Source organism: Micromesistius poutassou (assembly GCF_964030765.1).
Source record: "Micromesistius poutassou genome assembly, chromosome: 22".
Lineage (NCBI taxonomy): Eukaryota > Metazoa > Chordata > Actinopteri > Gadiformes > Gadidae > Micromesistius > Micromesistius poutassou.
Genome location: NC_140292.1, coordinates 13,023,062 through 13,042,533, shown reverse-complemented (window position 1 = coordinate 13,042,533; position 19,472 = coordinate 13,023,062). Strand labels below are relative to the sequence as shown.

At 49.0% G+C, this 19,472-nt stretch overlaps 1 protein-coding gene across 1 annotated transcript; it reads left to right on the top strand.

The window, feature by feature from the left end:
• The first annotated feature begins 376 nt into the window (after positions 1-376).
• LOC311367644 (ceramide transfer protein-like) lies at positions 377-19,412 on the top strand. The gene is made up of 18 exons (XM_084486456.1): positions 377-1,011; positions 1,773-1,907; positions 5,690-5,806; positions 6,067-6,132; positions 8,742-8,849; positions 9,373-9,508; positions 11,185-11,268; positions 11,539-11,696; positions 12,778-12,867; positions 13,238-13,324; positions 13,425-13,517; positions 13,632-13,727; positions 14,135-14,267; positions 15,262-15,332; positions 15,412-15,540; positions 16,196-16,325; positions 17,050-17,185; positions 17,302-19,412. Exons 1-17 carry the CDS (start codon positions 907-909, stop codon positions 17,175-17,177), a joined length of 1,866 nt encoding a protein of 621 aa, XP_084342582.1. The 5' UTR covers positions 377-906; the 3' UTR covers positions 17,178-17,185; positions 17,302-19,412.
• Positions 19,413-19,472: the final 60 nt, after the last annotated feature.

Genomic DNA, 19,472 nt, shown 5'->3' with positions numbered 1-19,472 from the left:
GACGGACGAAATCAGCCCGTTGAATGTCACGTTATCACATTGGATTTGACGTTTGACATAGAATTACACCACACCATTTCCGGTACGTTTCCCAGTGATTTGCATTGCGGAGTCATTGAGGTCCAGTTATTACTAGTTTACAACTGAAGACACACGATGCTGTGGACTTCCGTTTATTAAAACCGTGGCGCAATTGCATCCCCAAACATGATTGTTTTATTGCTGTATACGAGCCTCTTAGAATTAAATGTTGTAACATCTATTTCTAGGAGACTAGAGGGTGGGCGGAGTCTGGCTGAGTGGGCGGAGTCTGGCTGTCCTGTTTGGGAAGGATTAGATGACGTCAGGCAGCAGCCAGCGCCCCTGAGCAGCGCTCTAGTCCGACACACGCGCTCACGACCACCCGCTGGCGTCTCGGGGAACACGGCCATCTGACAGACAGCTGTCACCAGTACGGAACCAGTAAAAGTGTCAAAGTCGCGTTACACCAGTGATCCACGGATCGTTACCTCTATCCGTCGGTGGATTTGTGCAAATCATTTTGATATTTCTGTTGACGCACCTGGCAACTTGAACCTTCGCGGGGCTAAATGTAGGACTGGAGGTCGGATTACACTGTTTATCCATGACACCTGGGATCGATACATAACAGGGCTGTTATCAGCGTTGACTCGCGTCCACCTGCTCGGCTACCGAGCCGTGCGGCTGCAGATCGCTGTTTTCATCTGGACTGCCATGCCAACACTTCCAGGATCACTCGGAAATATTCTTAACCGTATTTCATGGGACTATATTTTCTTTACATCCTCAAACGACTCCCAACACTGAAGGCCGTATGACCAGGTGCTCGACCGCCGTCCACCACTCCCAGTTCACCCTCTAGTCGACCAGTGAAGTCCCTCCGACATGTCAGACAACCAGAGCTGGAGCTCTTCTGGCTCTGAAGAGGACCTGGAGTTGGACGCGGGGAACCCGGCCGGGGTGGTGGAGTTCAGCGGGATTCTCAGTAAGGTAAGTTTAGAATGTGACCCAGAAACCATCGTGGTCCATTTATGAAGTAACGGGAGGCATGGGCGAGGTACACACTTACCTTAACTTAATTCATAGCTCCTGGGACGGACTTATATAGTAGGACAGAGTGGACGAGGTACACACTTACCGTAACTTAATTCATAGCTCCTGGGACGGACTATATAGTAGGACAGAGTGGGCGAGGTCCCTTCACTGATTTCACTATGGGACGTTATGCGTTGCATTCCTTGATGCAATCATTGGGGATATATTTCACGGTCTGTCCAATGTATACATAACAACTCTATATCTGTCACATGTATACCAACTCTATGTATATCTGTCACATGTATACACACCAACTCTATGTATATCTGTCACATGTATACACACCAACTCTGTGTATATCTGTCCAATGTAACGTTGATGCGGTTTAAATATTATTATAACATCCTCTAGACATCTCATCGACCGTCAGCCAAGTGGCCTTCTTACCTGTTCATGTTCCCGACAGCCTCCCTTCGGTGGTAGACTGTAAGGTTACACAAGTGAGATTAACGCAGTTTGCTCACCCAGCATATTGTGAAATGTCTCCCAGGAACCCCACCTGCTCCATTATACTGATTAAGGGATGAAGGGTGACTGCTTAACAAACCAGTATCACCCTGTGACTCAGGGCTGTTTATGGCTGCTACGGTGATTTCATTTACATGCCGTCATACAACCATGCTAATCGGGAGATGTGCTCTCTGTCTTCCCAGTGGACCAACTACATCCACGGCTGGCAGGACCGGTGGGTGTCGCTGAAGAACAACACGTTGAGTTACTACAAGTCCCAAGATGAGAGAGAGTACGGATGCCGCGGGTCGCTCTGCCTCAGCAAGGCTGTCATCGTGGTAAGCTGGCCAGCGCTGTCATCATCAAATATCGCGATATCACGATATCCTCTCGGGATTGCTGGTGATCATGTGGTCAATGTAGAGGGACGACTTTGTTTCCACGTCGTCATTAAGCTGTAAAAGATACATCTTTTACATGTATACACTGTAAAAGATACATCTTTTACATAAAAAGATAGGCCTACATCTTTTACATGCACCGAGTACGGATTTGCTGATGTTGAGTGAATCATTAATAGTCTCATTATTCATGATGAGGCTAAAAAGGTACTTGCATCACAATAAAGCTAAAAAATCGAAACTCTTTAAATTAAACTTGACCATTGTAAGTGTCATTACAAAGTGAACCACAACATTATCAGTTCAGTTTAATACTGAATATGATTGCTCTTTGACAATAGCCTACATAAAATGGACATATTGGAAAGCTGGACTGAATCAGTGGGTTTGAAGAGGTGGTTAACTGCTGTTTCTAGTCACTTAAACCATCGGTTTTCTCTTCTTTTGACCCAAGATCTTTTCAATGCTACTGTTATCTCATGGTATTGTATTGAGGCTAAATGCAGAGCATTTGCCCATACCGCAATTTGACATGTTTCCAACAAATATGTAATTATCTTTCTTTCAAATATATTTGTACAAGTTGCAACCAGAACCAGATTTTAATATCTAGTAAAATGCATGATAAAATGACTTAATAGAGCAATTTGTTGAATGGAGCATTTTGTTTGAACTAAAGCAATTATTTGAATGACAGCAGTCTGCTGTTTGTTCAGCTTTATCTTAGCCTCTGTAAATATTTATTTTAATTCTGTGCACCAAAAGGCTTCAGAAACTTGTTTAATTACTTAGCCAGTGAAAACCCTTATCTGAACACTTGCTCTTAAATGTTTGAATGTCAAGGATGTAGTGACATTCAGCTTTTGTTTTAGGTTGTTTGTTGGCGCTACATGCCTCCGACTCTCTTTCCTTCTTATTAACCTTCCTCATTAGAATAATTAAACTGGCATAGTTACATTGGCAACACCAACGTAAACCAATAGGAGTACACAAAACATAAAAAACACAATCTCAAGCCATCACAAACTGCTTCACTGGCAAGTCATTTGTAATTAGGCTATAACTATTAGCAACACTCAGCAGTTCATTCTCCGTCCCCCCAACCTAATCTCACTGTCAGGTCTGGTTCCAGACACAGTGAATCCATTCACACTGATTATCCATCCATCTCACTCGTGGTGTATACCTACAGAGATTGAGTCAATTGAGTCTTGCCACATTTAAGATCTAAAATGCCACAAACCAAACCAAACCATAACCTCTAGCCTGCTCTGTCCCTCCACGATTGTGTTTGCTTTAAAACGGTTGATGTTTAACACTCATCTCAGCATATGCATCATGTAAGAAGAAGCATGCTCTTAAAGGTTGTATCAGCGATGTTGGGTGACGTCACTTCTGTTGGTATTTGAAGTGAGATCCCAAACAACTGAGCCAGCTCACTCCTCCCTTTCGTGTTTCGTGCATCCAGTAAAAACTATCATGAACGCAGCGCAAACCCCCACAACACCCGCCCCTTGTCGGTGATTGGTTGGAATGCTATTTATTTTGGTTTGGAGTGGTTGGTAGTACCATTTGTTTTGAGACACGTTTTTTGACGACCTGCTTATGGGACGGGCAGCTAGCGGATCGTGAGGAAAGATCAGATGAATGTGATCATTTATGTTTCGGCCTAGAAGTGTGTGTGTGTGTGTGTGTGTGTGTGTGTGTGTGTGTGTGTGTCTGTGTGTGTGTGTGTGTGTGTGTGTGTGTGTGTGTGTCTGTGTCTGTGTGTGTGTGTGTGTGTGTGTGTGTGTGTGTGTGTGTGTGACTAAGTGCTTGCTAATGAGGCTTGGGGCGCTTGTGGTCACCATTTGGTTAACAGAGACATGCTTCCGCACATTTTTAAACCACAACTTGGAAGTGTCCTGTTTATTTTGGTTGCTAGCAACAACACACACATGGGTGCACAGTTATTGCAGGTGGCTCTGTATAATGGTCCACACACTCCACACTATGGACTACAAACTATCAAAGTGTTTGTCCTCAACATGTGCACAGAAGAAGTGTCCATAACGTGAGTAACACCGATAAGGTGTTGGGTATAGGTGTCGTCTCAGTACGAGTGGTGATGCAGAAAGGGACGTTGTGGGGGGAGGAACCAATCAGGAGGAAGTAGTGCTCTTCCCACTTCGCATGTCACTTCCTGAAAGAGGACGCGCCCGGTGGCGCTGCGCGTCTCTGGCTCTGGGGGGCGTGTCAGCCCCTCTTCTATGTTGTCCTTTTTCTTCCTGCACTTTACTCTAGTTTCATCACAAGCCCTCAAACCGGTTTGGCCTCAGCCGTCATCCTGTTCCTCAACTCCTAGAGCTGCTTTCCGCGAAGCCAGTGCGCTGTCTCTTAAGAAACGGAAAGAACACATTCTAGCGCTCCTCAACTCCCCAGGCTTTGAGTCACACAGATTGTGAGAAAGAATGGAAAAGGATGGATTAATGGATGGTTGTGAAGAAGAAAGGTTCTGGTTGTTCTGGTGGTTCTGCGTGTGGCTCAGTGCTGCTGTTTGAGTATTAGTGGTTCTCTTACTTGGCTTAGTGACCTGGTTAGGTCTTGGTGACCACTTTACATTTACAAGACATCAATAATGTATGAGGAAAATGCTTTTATATTCATTCATTATCTTGCAGATGAAATTACTTTCATAAGAATGAAGCCTATACTATAGTTACTAAACTAAATAGTTACTAAATTACCTCTAGTCATTTTTACTCATACAGCATGTGAGCCAAAATAAAGTAATCAGCATACTGATTATTACCGTATTGTGCGTACTTGAGTCCACCTGCTTTTACTGTAATCTGGGGATGGAAAACAGGGAGGTATTCAATACAGGCTTAGTGTGCCTTTGTGTGTGTGTGTGTGTGTGTGTGTGTGTGTGTGTGTGTGTGTGTGTGTGTGTGTGTGTGTCACATGATTATCTGAGCTGGGTAATTTGGTCTGTGTTCCCGGGGTTGTTGATCGTCTCCCTTTGAATACTACCTTACTTAATCTCTTTCTCTCATCTCTCTTCCTCTTGCTCTCTCTCTGTCTTTCTCATCTCTCTTCCTCTTGCTGTCTCTCTCTTTCTCTCTGTCTCTTTCACTCTCCTCTCTCTCATTTTCTCTCTTATCTCTGGAATTTTTGTTACATAGAAACCAGATGTTGGTTCTTTAATGTCGAACACACACACGCACACACGCGCACGCACACACGCACACACACAGACATGCAGACACACACACACACACACACACACACACACACACACACACAGGCTTTATAACTGTATATGCTCTGTCCCCATGAAGAGGCCTTAAAAGGGTAGGAATCAGCTGGTGTCTGTTTGGGCCCCACTACTCAGAAGAGGCTTTGGTGGATCTCTTTAACTTACGGGCGTCATTAACAGTTTGACCACATTAAAGGGGACCTCCCGCGTGTGTTTCATTTTCATTTTTACATTTCAGAGATGAACCAACAGCTGATTCCATATATTACACACACACACACACACACACACACACACGTCTGTGTGAGCCCCTAACTCTGAATGCTTGAGTGCAAAGAGGTCAGCATGGAGCCCTGCGCCAACTCTGAGTCTGGCTGACCTCTGTGTTCTGCATCAACTAAACCGTGTGTGTGTCTGTGTGTGTGTGCGTGCGTGCATGTGTGTGCGTGTGTGCGTGTGTGTGATGCATTCTATGTTGCAGGCCCATGAGTTTGACGAGTACCGTCTGGACATCAGCGTGAACGACAGCGTGTGGTACCTGAGGGCCCAGGACCCCGAGCACAGGAACAAGTGGATTGACTCCATCGAGGTGCACAGGGTGAGGCCTGCACCCACACACACACACGCACACACACACACACACACACACACACACACACACACACACACACAGAAGCTCATCATTGTCCTGCCTTCTTATTTATGCTATAAATCTTCCTAACAGAAGATTTAAATCATTTGGTTTGTTGTGCGTTTGTCATCATGCAGGTGAGTTTAACGTGTGTGTGTGTCTGTGTGTGTGTGTGTGTGTGTGTGTGTGTGTGTGTGTGTGTGTGTGTGTGTGTGTGCTCATCCCAGAGTATCCGTGACGGGAGGAGGGAGAAGGCGGGCCCGGGACCGGGGGCCCTCGTCCCCCCCCTCATGGTACGTTTGTGGTCTCCTGGACTCTAGACCCCGGAGGGGGGCCCACACCAAGCCTTGTGTGTGTCCCTCAGTGTGATGGTTGTGTACGTGTGTGTGTGTGGGTTCCTCAATGTGTGTGTATGTGTCCCCCTGGGTGTGTGTGTGTGTGTGTTCCTCTGGGTTTGTGTGTGTGTTCCTCTGGGTTTTATGTGTGTGTGTGTGTGTGTGTGTGTTCCTCTGGGTCTGTGTGTGTGTTCCTCTGGGTGTGTGTGTGTGTGTGTTCCTCTGGGTGTGTGTGTGTGTGTGTATGTGTGTGTGTGTTCCTCTGGGTGTGTGTGTGTGTGTGTTCCTCTGGGTGTGTGTGTGTGTGTGTGTGTGTGTGTGTGTGTGTGTGTGTTCCTCTGGGTGTGTGTGTGTGTGTGTGTGTGTGTTCCTCTGGGTGTGTGTGTGTGTGTGTGTGTGTTCCTCTGGGTGTGTGTGTGTGTGTGTGTTCCTCTGGGTGTGTGTGTGTGTGTGTGTGTCAGAGTGTGAGAGTTAACCTTCTCTGATACTGCTAGTGGTGTGACCGCAGTCACCACCTCTACAGATGATCCTCATTACCTCTCACTGAACAGCGTTGAGCAGGACTATCAGTTCTGACTGACAGTAGAGGGCTCTATCATAAGTTTTGTCTTATTATTTATACATCCATACAGAATAATGCATTAGACCAGGTGTTGACATAGACATAGACAAGGTGAAATTTCCTCCACTTAAGTGAACTTTCCTTGGTGGCCTGAGGCCCAGAGACGATGTAGCTTAGGTAGCTTAGCTCCTTTAGGCGCGTCTCACAAGCTCAGGACTGCTCATCCAATTATGGTTCCTGCCCGTTGGTCACCTGACCCATCTGTAATACGCAGGTCAGATTTCCCGCAATATATCATCTAGAACAAGGTTTTGCTTTAGCAGAACGATGATCTTGCATTCAAATATATATTATTATATTACTACAGCATAGCTTAGCTACACCATAGTAATATAATAATACTCAACTGCAAATGACTACAAGTGGAATACACCCACAGCACGGATGAACCAGGCCAGTTTAACAGCATTACAAATCCTGTAAATGAGTCAGATGGGAGATCAGGAGCGACTGAGTCATTTCAGCATACCCCCCCCCCCCCCTTCCTATCTGCACCGTGCCCAGCGGTGACTCACACACACACACACACACACCCGACTCCCCTCTAACCTGGCCTATTACTCAACTTCAGACCGCTGTGGAAATCTCCAGGAAAAAATGCAAAACACTGTGGTGGCTGTTGTCCCGGCTCTGTAGCGTGCTAATGCAGGAGCTATCATGACCGTCTGTTGTATGTTGTTAAGGCCAAGAGTCAAACGTGGAAGACGTTGCCCTGTGGGTGTCAGACCGCAGTGACGGCTGTTTAACTGGTCGTGTCACTAACCATTTACTGTCACTCAAACATGGAACTGAAAGCCTTTTTCATTCTCCTTCTTTTCACTTCATTGCTCGGAGCAGCATTATTATAATTGTCCCCTCCCTGGGTATACATTAGGGAGGAATATATGCTCTTCTTCTGGTCGTTAAACAGCAGCTTGATTAATTGTTTGCTTTTTGCAAAAGCCCCCGTGCAAGTATTTCCAGTAGTCTCATTATTATACACTATTAGCCATGTTGGTGTGTTCATTTTGTGGGTTTGTATAACTATAAATTCCGCTTGAAACATTAACATAAGGGCTAGTATAAAACGTTTGCTTTCAATCGGTCGAATATTACCATGAAAATGGGCTGTGTTTGTTTTGGTTGAGCCCTGCTGAAGGCCTTACCGATGGTTATCGCTTTCTGTGACACGGTTCGTTTGGGTATAAGCAGGTTGGCTGAAGGGCAGCAGTAATTAGAACGGGCGCAGTGTTGACAGTTGACCGATAGTTACCCCTGACTGTATCGCAAACACCGTGCGATGGGGATGAAGCGGCCTCTATCGGTGAAAGAGGGCATGGCTGTTTGGGTCCACTGCTCCGCCCCCTCCCCACCTCTCCACCTCGACGGCTATTTCCAAGCAGTCTGTGACGCAAGAGACGGAAAAGGGGACTAGTTTAACAGGAAGTCACCTGATCTCCCCTGCGGTGAAGTCATCTTCCAGTCACGTTATCCTGAAGAAATCATCACAGTGAATCATTCATAGAGGAGTGGCTATACACAACTATTTGCCTTTTTAATGCAAATAAAACAATGAGTGGTTTAAACGAGGCCACAGTTGCCTGAAGGAATGAATACATTCAAATTCCTAAGCAGGGAAAGAAGTATTGGGTTATTCAATGATTTCACTAACTCATTAAACACTATTGTTGTGTTAAAACCAAGACCGTCACACACGTTATGTCTGGGAACGCTCGTAGCTAGCGGACGTCATTGGGATGTGGGTTAGTGGGTCACAGGTGAAGGAATAGAAAGTAAGGCTGTAAAGCAGTATAGTGTGTTAACCACAGAGAGCTGCTGTCAGGCATGTGCTCTCACCGTGTCAGAATAGAGATTATGACTTCAGGAGGGGGTTTTCATCACGTTTGAAATAACGCATCTGTTGTACAGATAATAATAATGTGTGTGTCTCTGCTGCCCCCTGCAGGCCGAGTCCGGCTACGGCTCCGAGTCCAGCCTCCGGCGCCACGGCTCCATGATGTCACTCACCTCCGCCAACAGCGGCGTCTCCTCCACCTCCTCCTCCTCCTTCAAAGTACGCCACCTACCCACCTCCACCTCCACCTCCACCTCCACCTCCAGGGCTGCGTTTAGAGGGAGCTGTGGTTGGGCAACAGCGGAGCCATTTCACCCAATGGAAGCTTATCTTAGAGCAGGAAATGTCTTTAGTTTAACTTGTGTGTTCGAATGTCTAAGTGTCAAAGTGCCGTCCTAAAATTGTTTAAAAACATTTCTGAAAAAAGGCTAACAACTCGCCGCTTGCTAGTAGGACTTAACCTAACCAGACAGCAGGGACCTCCTCATCGAGGTTATCTCTGATACGATGTGTCTCACCTTCTGGTAGTACTGCCATTCAGTACACATTAGGATTCAGTGTGTTGTTTAGTGTTAGGGTTGTGGCTCTGCAGGTCCACCATTTGAAATGAACGTGTGTTCTGACCTCAACGGCGTGGCGGGGCCCCCGGGGCCCCGGGGCCGATGTGGCGTCGGGGGCTAATGTCTGGGTGTTAATGTCGGGGCCTCCCACCCCCCCCCCCCTCTCTGCTCTGGTTCCTCAGAAGGGCCACAGCCTCCGGGAGAAGCTGTCTGAGATGGAGACCTTCAGGGACATCCTGTGCAGACAGGTGGACACGCTGCAGCGCTACTTCGACGGCTGCGCCGACATGTCCAGAGACGTCCTGGAGAGGGACAGAGGTGAGGGTCAGAGCTGTTGATCAGGACCGCAGTCACTGATTGGATGATTGATTATTCCCGCGTCGCTGCTTCTCTCGCCCGTTTTAAAAGTCAGGGGTCAGAACAGAATCAGGCAGGACGGATGGTATTGTGGATCGGTTGAGTTTAAGTTAAAGATGAACAGTTATGCCGCTTTTCCACCGACAGTACCAGCTCGACTCGCCTCGTCTTTTTTTGCGTTTCCACTGGCAAATAAAGTACCTGGTACCTAGTACCGCAATGTCAACAGTGTTCAGTGTTGAGCTTCAGACCGGTGGCATGGAGTCGGAAGCCATGTTTTTTTTTTCTGTGGTTTCATAATTGACAAAAACTGTAATACATAAAAAAAAGAATAATACATTTATAACATATAAACAGAAAAGAATAAAACGCCAACTAATAGAATAATGACAATAGAAAGAAAGTAGGACAGAGACAAATCATTGAAGTGAAGCCATGTGTTTGTGTCTTGGTGCATGTGGTCTATTCACCCAGTAGAGCATCACATGGTCTCTGTCAGCAGGGCATGAGGTGTGTGTGTCTCTTTACGTTAAATATGTCGGCGACAGGACTGGCACCCTTCTCTTCAGCCGCTCGTCTCTCGTATAAAGACTGAAGTAACCAGGACTTAACAGAGGCGTGATTTAAGGGTGCTGCGTTCGTTGACCCGGGTGCTACTGCCCGGTCACAATAGGACGTGTGTCACCTCCACCGTGGTGCAATGCACCCACGCGGCTCAGTGGGAGCTAGTGAAGGAAACAGGCGCTGGCAGTAGACCCCGACAGTAGCCCGGTGACGTTAGGATGGCCCGGACGCCTCTCAGCCAATGCCGAGCAGAATCAGCACACGTGTCTGTGGTAGGAACACAGTTTAGGACAAACACATCGACACAGCCTTGTTTGGAATGTATGTTTGTGGCCTCTTCACCATTGACTAAGACAGCAGTCATTCTGACCCCTCTCTCTCTCTCTCGCTCGCTCTTGTTCTCCCACTCTCTCTCTCTCGCTCTCTCACTCTCTCTCTCTCACTGGCTCGCTCTCCTGTTCATTCTTGGCCTGACCACAGCTTGTTGTTTTGTCACTTTACTGGCTTGCTCGCATATGAGCAGCGAGAATGAAGCCATGCCTTTGTTTCTTACATGCAACCCCCCCCCCCCCCCCCACACACACACACACACGCACACCAACCTCTCCTCCATATCCCTTGCTCTCTCTCGCCCTCCCTCTCTTTCTCTCTCCCTCTCCATCTCCTGTGTTACAGTTCTCTCTCCCCTCTCTTTCGAAATCTGTGTGCCTCTCTCTCTCTCGCTCTCTCTCTCTCTCGCTCTCTCTCTCTCTCTCTCTCGCTCTCTCTGTCTCTCTCTCTCTGTCGCTCTCTCTCGCTCTCTCTCTCTCTCTCTCTCTCTCTCTCTCTCTCTCTCTCTCTCTCTCTCTCTCTCTCTCTCTGTCCTGGAGATGACACTAGTCTATTGTAGTGCGGGTCATTCTGTCCGTCGCTCTGGGTCCTGCGGTCGGGTCTCTCGCAGTGGTCGCTACATGCCACCTACACCGAGCGGCCCCCAGCAACAGGCCCTCGGCAACCGGCCCTCGCCGTGACAACGGACCGGCCCTGACTAGCCCTCCTCTTCCTGCTAACCGTCCCCTCTCTCGGTCTCTCAGTGGTGGAGGAGGACGAGGATGCCTTCCCCAGCCCTCGGGCCAGCGGAGAGTTAGCCCACAACAACAACGGCAGCAAGGAGAAGTGTGAGTGTGGGGGCTGTGGTGTTAACCAGGGCTGCATAGCAGCTCTGGTTTCCTTTGTATGCCGGATGTATTTCTTCTCGATTCAACGGTCATAAATAATGAAAGAAAGTGAAATATATTTATATCTTAAGATTTACATTTCTGAAGATACAGGGAGCGAATGTTTGGATTTTCCACTAATGCTAAAAGTTATTTCACAAACAGAATATTGATTATCAAATGACAAACGATGACATAGTGTAAGTAGAGGATGGTCCTCCTCTCCCTCAGTGTTCCTGGCGGGGGGCCTGAAGGGGGCCAGCGGCGTGGACTTCAAAGGCGAGGCCATCACGTTCAAAGCCACCACGGCCGGGATCCTGGCCGCCCTGTCGCACTGCATCGAGCTCATGGTCAAGAGGGAGGACAGCTGGCAGAAGAGACTGGACAAGGTGGGACACACGGAGCAGCCCCACGTCGCCGTAGTGACTGCAGGCCTACTGGAATATTGATCAGAAGCTTTGGATGAAAAACGATTGAGGACACAGAGAAGTCGTTGCTGCTGGATATGTGTTCAGTTAGTCCACGTTGTCCATGCTGTCGTATTAAGGACAGCATGGTGTCTGTGCTTTCCTTAAAGGTCTCATGACGTGCCACCAGGTGTGAGTGTGATTAGCCGCTACAAACCCTTTTGGAAATGTGCCTCTTATGACATCATAAGGGGAAGAAAGTGGGCGTGTCCACCTAGATGTGTGCTGGATAGATCAGTCCACCAGCCTACCCAGTGGACCGTAGCAAACACAGCTCATCTATCCGTCACACATCCAGGTGGACACGCCCACCTGTGATGTCATAAGAGGCAGATTTCCAAAACGGCTCGTAACGGCGAATCACACTCACACCTGGTGGCGCGTCAGGGGACCTTTAAGGCCCCCTGCAGCGCGCTGGAGGCGTTACTTCCACCTTTAACGTGCTACGGGACCTTTATCGTGCTGCAGGCGTTACCTCCACTCTTTGGGAAAGCAGGCACCTGCGTGGAGGTCCAGTGGGCGGGCCTTAGACCTTTGTTGTGTTTCCTGGTGGAGGTCCAGTGGGCGGGCCTTAGACCTTTGTTGTGTTTCCTGGTGGAGGTCCAGTGGGCGGGCCTTAGACCTTTGTTGTGTTTCCTGGTGGAGGTCCAGTGGGCGGGCCTTAGACCTTTGTTGTGTTTCCTGGTGGAGGTCCAGTGGGCGGGCCTTAGACCTTTGTTGTGTTTCCTGGTGGAGGTCCAGTGGGCGGGCCTTAGACCTTTGTTGTGTTTCCTGGTGGAGGTCCAGTGGGCGGGCCTTAGACCTTTGTTGTGTTTCCTGGTGGAGGTCCAGTGGGCGGGCCTTAGACCTTTGTTGTGTTTCCTGGTGGAGGTCCAGTGGGCGGGCCTTAGACCTTTGTTGTGTTTCCTGGTGGAGGTCCAGTGGGCGGGCCTTAGACCTTTGTTGTGTTTCCTGGTGGAGGTCCAGTGGGCGGGCCTTAGACCTTTGTTGTGTTTCCATGCAGGAGATGGAGAAGAGACGTCGCATCGAAGGCGGCTACAAGGCGACGCTCAGCGACCTGAAGAAAGCCCACTACGGAGGACCGGACTACGAGGTGAGGCGGGGCCAGCCTGGCTGTTGCCAGACCAATAGATTGAGTTGGTCTGGGGAAGCTGCTGTCATTTTCTCCAGCACCAGAGGCGTGATCAAAGGGCGGAGTTAAATTGACTCTGTACACAATTGGCTGCTTGCCGTCGCTTCCCTGTCGTCATTGTGTTAAACCGGCCAATAGCGCGCCAGGGGGAAACTAGGAACTAGAAATAATATACGCTCTTCTCCGGACCCTTCTACAGGGCGAGCTCAAATCGCCGGCAGAATGGGCGGGGCTACCCAGTCTAAGGCAGGGGTGCTCATGTCTTCTTCATCATCATCATCATCATCATCACCACTGTCCCCCTCCCTGTGCCCCCCCCCCTCTCTGACAGGAGGGCCCCAACAGCCTCATCAACGATGATGAGTTCTTTGATGCGGTGGAGGCGGCGCTGGACCGACAGGACCTGATGGAGGAGCAGGTGAGGGGACAGGACGGCACCCTGCAGACTCACTTCACACTCATTACACTCATTACACATGTCACATGTACGTGACAACATGTGTGTTCACCGTTGACAGTCTCACTGTGAGAAGACCAGGCTCCAGAGGTCCAGTCCAGCTCCCTCTCAGGACCTCTACTCGTCCACTGGTTCCCATCGCTACTCTGACAAGGTATTCCCAGTTCCTGATGGTTTGAGCCGTGGTCCATCTCTGTGCTCCTGGTCGTGGTAATGCACCTCACGACGGTCCTAACCGCCGTTCCCTCTCGTCTCCGCGGTGCGCCAGGTGGAGGAGATGGTGCAGAACCACATGACCTACTCCCTCCAGGACGTGGGCGGGGACGCCAACTGGCAGCTGGTGGTGGAGGAGGGGGAGATGAAGGTGTGTAGATAGGTCTGGTCAGTGTGTGTGGGATAGTGTCACTGCAAGGCCTGTTTGAGTCCCGGCCCAAAGGCTCCGGGTTCCATGCCCAAGTCCTCAGTCCAGCTGTAGGCCTGACGGAGTAGGACGACCTCACCCCAACACGGCCCTCATGACGTGTGTTTGAACTCAGTTCAAGTGGCTTTGGAAGTTATCTAAAATAGACCGCAATGGTACATTTAGAATATTAAAAAGTTTCAAAGAACAAACACAACAAAAGACAATGTAGAATCCTATGAATTGACTCATTTGAGTGAGTGTGTGGTTGTGCGTGTGTGTGTGGTTGTGTGCATGTGCGTGTGTGGTTGTGCGTGTGTGTGTGTGCGTGTGCGTGTGTGTGTGTGTGTGCGTGTGTGTGTGTGTCCCAGGTGTACAGGAGGGAGGTGGAGGAGAACGGTATTGTGCTGGACCCTCTGAAGGCGACCCACTCCGTCAAGGGCGTGACCGGCCACGAGGTCTGCAACTACTTCTGGGACACGGCCTACCGCAACGACTGGGAGAGTACGTACCGCCCCCTCCGTCACCATGACCACGCCCCCTCCGTCACCATGACCACGCCCCCTCCGTCACCATGACCACGCCTCCTCCGTTCCCATGACCACGCCTCCTCCGTTACCATGACCACGCTTTGTAATGCCCCAAAAAGGAGTTCTGATGACTTTGTTGACACTTGGGGTGTCGCCTAGCCTGGCTCCGCCCGCTTCCGTACTTCCGCTCAATTTTCATTTCCCTCCAGTACTACGTCTGGGTTTTGCAGTATTTTTGTCTGTATTTTCGTTATATTAGTTTTCCACAGCCAATTTTTTGGCCGTCCAATCAGCGAACAGAGGGAGTGGCTGAGAACGTTGACGTTGAGGTCGTGCGCTGGTTTGAGTCGTAGTCAAACGTCAGCGGTTGGTTATAAGATCCAGAGCGGCACTGGGTGGCAGATCTAATAGTTTCAAACTCCAACAGACGCCCGCCTTCAAGTGAGTTAACGTTTGTCAATGGAGAAAGGCAGTAGGAGGAGATTCTGGTAGGACCAGGCTAGGTGTCTCCATGGCTACGACCTGTTTGGGATTCTTTGTGAGCAGCGCTGAGCAGCGTAAGAGGAGCGACAGTGTTTGAGACGCAGCGCAGGGTGGAGGACGTGTGGATCTCTGTCTGGCCAGTGGGGGATTCTGATGTCTGTGTCTGAGAGAGGCTTCTGTTTTAACTCTCACCGTGAGGATATTGAAACAAACGGACCTACAATAAAGTCCAGGCCACTGTAGTGGTGGGAAAGGGAGGGGGGGTCTTCAGGTGGTGGCCACTGGCAACCTCAGCGCTAGTTGGCACTAAACTACACACTGTACCTTCAGCTAAGAGAATAGTGTTCATGTTAACTAAGGTAAGGTCATTTAGACATGACTAACCCTAACCCTAACCTTAACCCCTCATATTATAATGCTTAATTAACGGTTAATTCATGTTTTCTTATCGTTAATGTCACCATTGCGTTTTCATTTCCCTTTAGCGACCATCGAGAACTTCAACGTGGTGGAGACCTTATCCGAGAACGCCATCATCGTCTTCCAAGCCCACAAGGTAAGACTTCCTCACCATTCAGGACCCGGCGCGTCCCAGGTGACGGTTAGACACTAACCAGCTGGTGGTCTGGTTGTAGCGGGTGTGGCCCGCCTCCCAGCGGGACGTCCTGTACCTGTCCGCCATGAGGAAGATCCCGGCGCACAACGAGAACGACCCCGACACCTGGCTGGTGTGTAACTTCTCCGTGGACCACGAGAACGCACAGGTAGGTCTTGGAAATGCACGCACACACACACACACACGCACACACGCACACGCACACACACACACATGCGCACACACACGCACACAAACATGCACACAAACATGCGCGGGATGTGGCTCGGGAGGTAGAGCGGGTTGGCTGGTCACCGAAAGGTTGCTGGTTCGATTCCCAGAGTGTCCCTGAGCGAGACGCCTCACCCTGACCGCTCCTGACCCGCTGGCTGTCGCCCTGCGTGGCTGACGCCGCCGTCGGTGTGTGAATGTGAGCATGAATGGGTGAATGTGAGCATGAATGGGTGAATGTGAGGCCATATTCTAAAGCACTTTGAGTGGCCACTGGTTAGAGAAGCGCGGTATAAATGCGGTACATTTACCATTTAACACACACACGCATGCACGCACGCACGCACGCACGCACGCACGCACGCACGCACGCACGCACACACGCAAATTCAGAGATTCAGAGATTTAGTGTGCTACAGCTCTGACACTCTCTCTCGGCCCTCTCCCTCTGACACTCTCTCTCGGCCCTCTCTCTCTCCCCTTTCTCTCGGCCCTCTCTCTCGGCCCTCTCCCTCTGACACTCTCTCTCGGCCCGCTCTCTCTCCCCTCTCTCTCTGCCCTCTCTCTCGGCCCTCTCTCTCTCTCCTCCGCAGCCGTCCAGCCGGTGTGTCCGGGCCAAGATCAACATCGGGCTGATCTGCCAGACCCTGGTGAGCCCCCCGGAGGGAGACAAGGAGATCAGCAGAGACAACCTGGTGTGTAAGATCACATACGTGGCCAACGGTAAGGATCAGTCTCTGTAGACCTCTCTGTAGTCTCCCCCCTTAGGGCACTCATACTCACTATTCACCACCACTCGTCTCTGTAGTCTACCCCCTTAGTGCACTCATACTGACTGTTCACCACCACTCGTCTCTGTAGTCTCCCCCCTTAGTGCACTCATACTGACTGTTCACCACCACTCGTCTCTGTAGTCTCCCCCCTTAGTGCACTCATACTGACTATTCACCACCACTCGTCTCTGTAGTCTACCCCCTTAGTGCACTCATACTGACTGTTCACCACCACTCGTCTCTGTAGTCTCCCCCCTTAGTGCACTCATACTGACTATTCACCACCACTCGTCTCTGTAGTCTACCCCCTTAGTGCACTCATACTGACTATTCACCACCACTCGTCTCTGTAGTCTACCCCCTTAGTGCACTCATACTGACTGTTCACCACCACTCGTCTCTGTAGTCTACCCCCTTAGTGCACTCATACTGACTGTTCACCACCACTCGTCTCTGTAGTCTACCCCCTTAGTGCACTCATACTGACTGTTCACCACCACTCGTCTCTGTAGTCTCCCCCCTTAGTGCACTCATACTGACTGTTCACCACCACTCGTCTCTGTAGTCTCCCCCCTTAGTGCACTCATACTGACTGTTCACCACCACTCGTCTCTGTAGTCTCCCCCCTTAGTGCACTCATACTGACTGTTCACCACCACTCGTCTCCCGTGCAGTGAACCCGGGCGGCTGGGCTCCGGCCTCCGTCCTCAGGGCCGTGGCCAAGAGGGAGTACCCCAAGTTCCTGAAGCGCTTCACCTCCTACGTGCAGGAGAAGACCGCTGGAAAGCCCATACTTTTTTAAGTATAAAGGTACAAGTATGAAATAAACATATCAAAAACGGAAAGCACCAACTCATACTATATTCAGTTAGACGGTCTCCGTGAGTTGACACTGGCCGTGGCGTTGTTGTGTGTCCTCTCTGCAGTGCAGCTCACCCTGCAGGGAGACGTGGACCTCCGAGCTCCCAGCTGAGATGAATGAAGCCGCGCTCCCTCCCGCCATGCTACCTCGCTAGCTCATTTCTACTCCCTTTAGCTTTAGCGTAGCGGCCTTGCTACGCGCTAGAGGCTCTTGTTATTCCTCGTGGCTCCAGCGAGCGTCCTCCGGGAGGAAGGCAGCTCTTCAGCCGCGCTCTGATGGCTACTTTTGCGCGGGAAAATATTTGACTTCCCCCATTGCTACTTTTTTCTAAATGAGTCATCATATGAGAATGATTAGTCTTGGGTTAAGTGTCAGTTTGTGCATTTAGGCTTGATGGCATGGCATTGTTTCTTGGTGGGGGGGAAATTAGTTTAAATAAATGATAGTATGAGCAGTGGAGGTTAGAAGACACTTTAGACATTCAAGGCAATACTATGCAAGCTGAAGCGGCCAACACACTAGCTCTGAATAGTCCCACGGATCCTCCATCGTTCTCTACTGAATGATAAAACATTTCATTTGAGAATCGCTAGTCATCGTTATTTCAAGACACTTGGTCTCTGCTGGGTGTCCGATTATCATTTTTTTATCAATAGCTTTTTATATAATGCTGCTAATTTTAGCCTACAACAAAATGTAAAAGGGGGTGAAATAGTATTTTTAATTCAAAGAAACAAGTGGAGAGGGAGGTCATCAGTGGACGGCCTCCGATGACACCTTGAGCTTTAACCTCTTTAGTCCTTCTGGTGAAAACACCGCTCGTGGTACTGATGGAAGGAGTTTATGTTTTGTAAGATATTTAATGTACAATAGATGTATCTCGTATGTACTGCTTGGCTTGTTTATTTTATCGCTGATGTCGTGACAACGTGGCATGGCTACGATCATGTTTTTGTGTTTCTATTAGTTTGTGATCGCTCGCGGTCTACGTTCGCTTTGTGTCAGAATTGACAAGAAATGCCTTAGAATAACAAACCGCTTTAGGATGAGACAGCTTTAGAAAGTGCCTAATGGCCATTTATTCAACGCTGGCTAGTGGAGACATACTGTCAACAGATCTAAACCATACCATACACACAAACACTGGACGTCTGCGTTGAGTCAGTCTGTGAGTTCCCCGCAGTACCTTCACATCGCTTATTGGGTAGTCTTTGTTTTTACAAAAACGCTACATTGTAGCATCCTAGAGACCTCAAATTAATTTCAAGTTTGGCATGAAGTCATGAAAAAAGAATATGTGCAAGCTGATGTCATGTACTGCCCGGGTTTATGTCTATTTAAGAGGCAATATGTTGACATACTTAAAGGTCACGGTGCTCAACAGTCAACCTTTTCTCCCTCTGTTCACTTGCGTTTCAAAAGCATTCTTAACAATTGGCTTCTGAATCTGGTTTGTAATGCATGTTAACACTTAATGAAGCCACTACTTCTCTCGTTAGCGCTCTACAAGTGTTAATAAGCAGGTTGGAGCTGCACAGGAACCACTATCACCGGGGCTTTCACCATGATTCACCCTTTAAAAGGATTAGGATACTCGTTATGTTGAGCATTGGCACCTAAACAATGCTATGATACAACTTCATCAATCAAAACAGGTCGATAACCTTTCAGAGGGATTCTATTTTTTCAGCTGGTACTTTTTATGCTTTACTGAAATTAGCCACTTTTGTCAGAACTTCCATTTTGTAGTCGATGTAAATTAATTTAGTGATGCATTTCATACTTTACATGAATTGTAAAAATCATGAATTGTCCAATTCATGATCTTGATTTGTGTCCATGTCCTTCGATCTGCTGAACAGCAGTTTTCCATTGATTTGTTGTAAACCCCAAGATCCCGGTACAGGGTCCAGGGGTCAGGGGGGGTCAGGGGGGGGTCAGGGTGGGGCGGGGGTGGATGATACCCGGCTGTACCCCAGGAGGACGCCCGGCACTAGCCCCGATACACGCCCCCTCTGGAGCTTAAACCCTGAATGTAGTAATAGGGGAGGAATCCTGTAAATAGACGTTTACACCAAGGCTGTTGGGGTTTAACCGAGCTGAGAAAGTACGGCACAGCCCTGTGTTTAGAAGGAGCGATGAATGTAAGGACGGCAATAAAGATTCATTTCTCCACTTTGGCCTCGTGTGTTTCTTGACAACAAAATGACAAAACGCATCAAAAAAAAAACTAGC

What these genes read in the sequence shown, in the direction of transcription:
- LOC311367644 (XM_084486456.1), top strand. Translation starts at nt 907, where the DNA reads ATGTCAGACAACCAGAGCTGGAGCTCTTCTGGCTCTGAAGAGGACCTG. An exon ending in CGTCCTGGAGAGGGACAGAG is followed by an intron (nt 9,509 to 11,184) that starts GTGAGGGTCAGA and finishes TCGGTCTCTCAG; the next exon opens with TGGTGGAGGAGGACGAGGAT. An exon ending in CAACGGCAGCAAGGAGAAGT is followed by an intron (nt 11,269 to 11,538) that starts GTGAGTGTGGGG and finishes CCTCTCCCTCAG; the next exon opens with TGTTCCTGGCGGGGGGCCTG.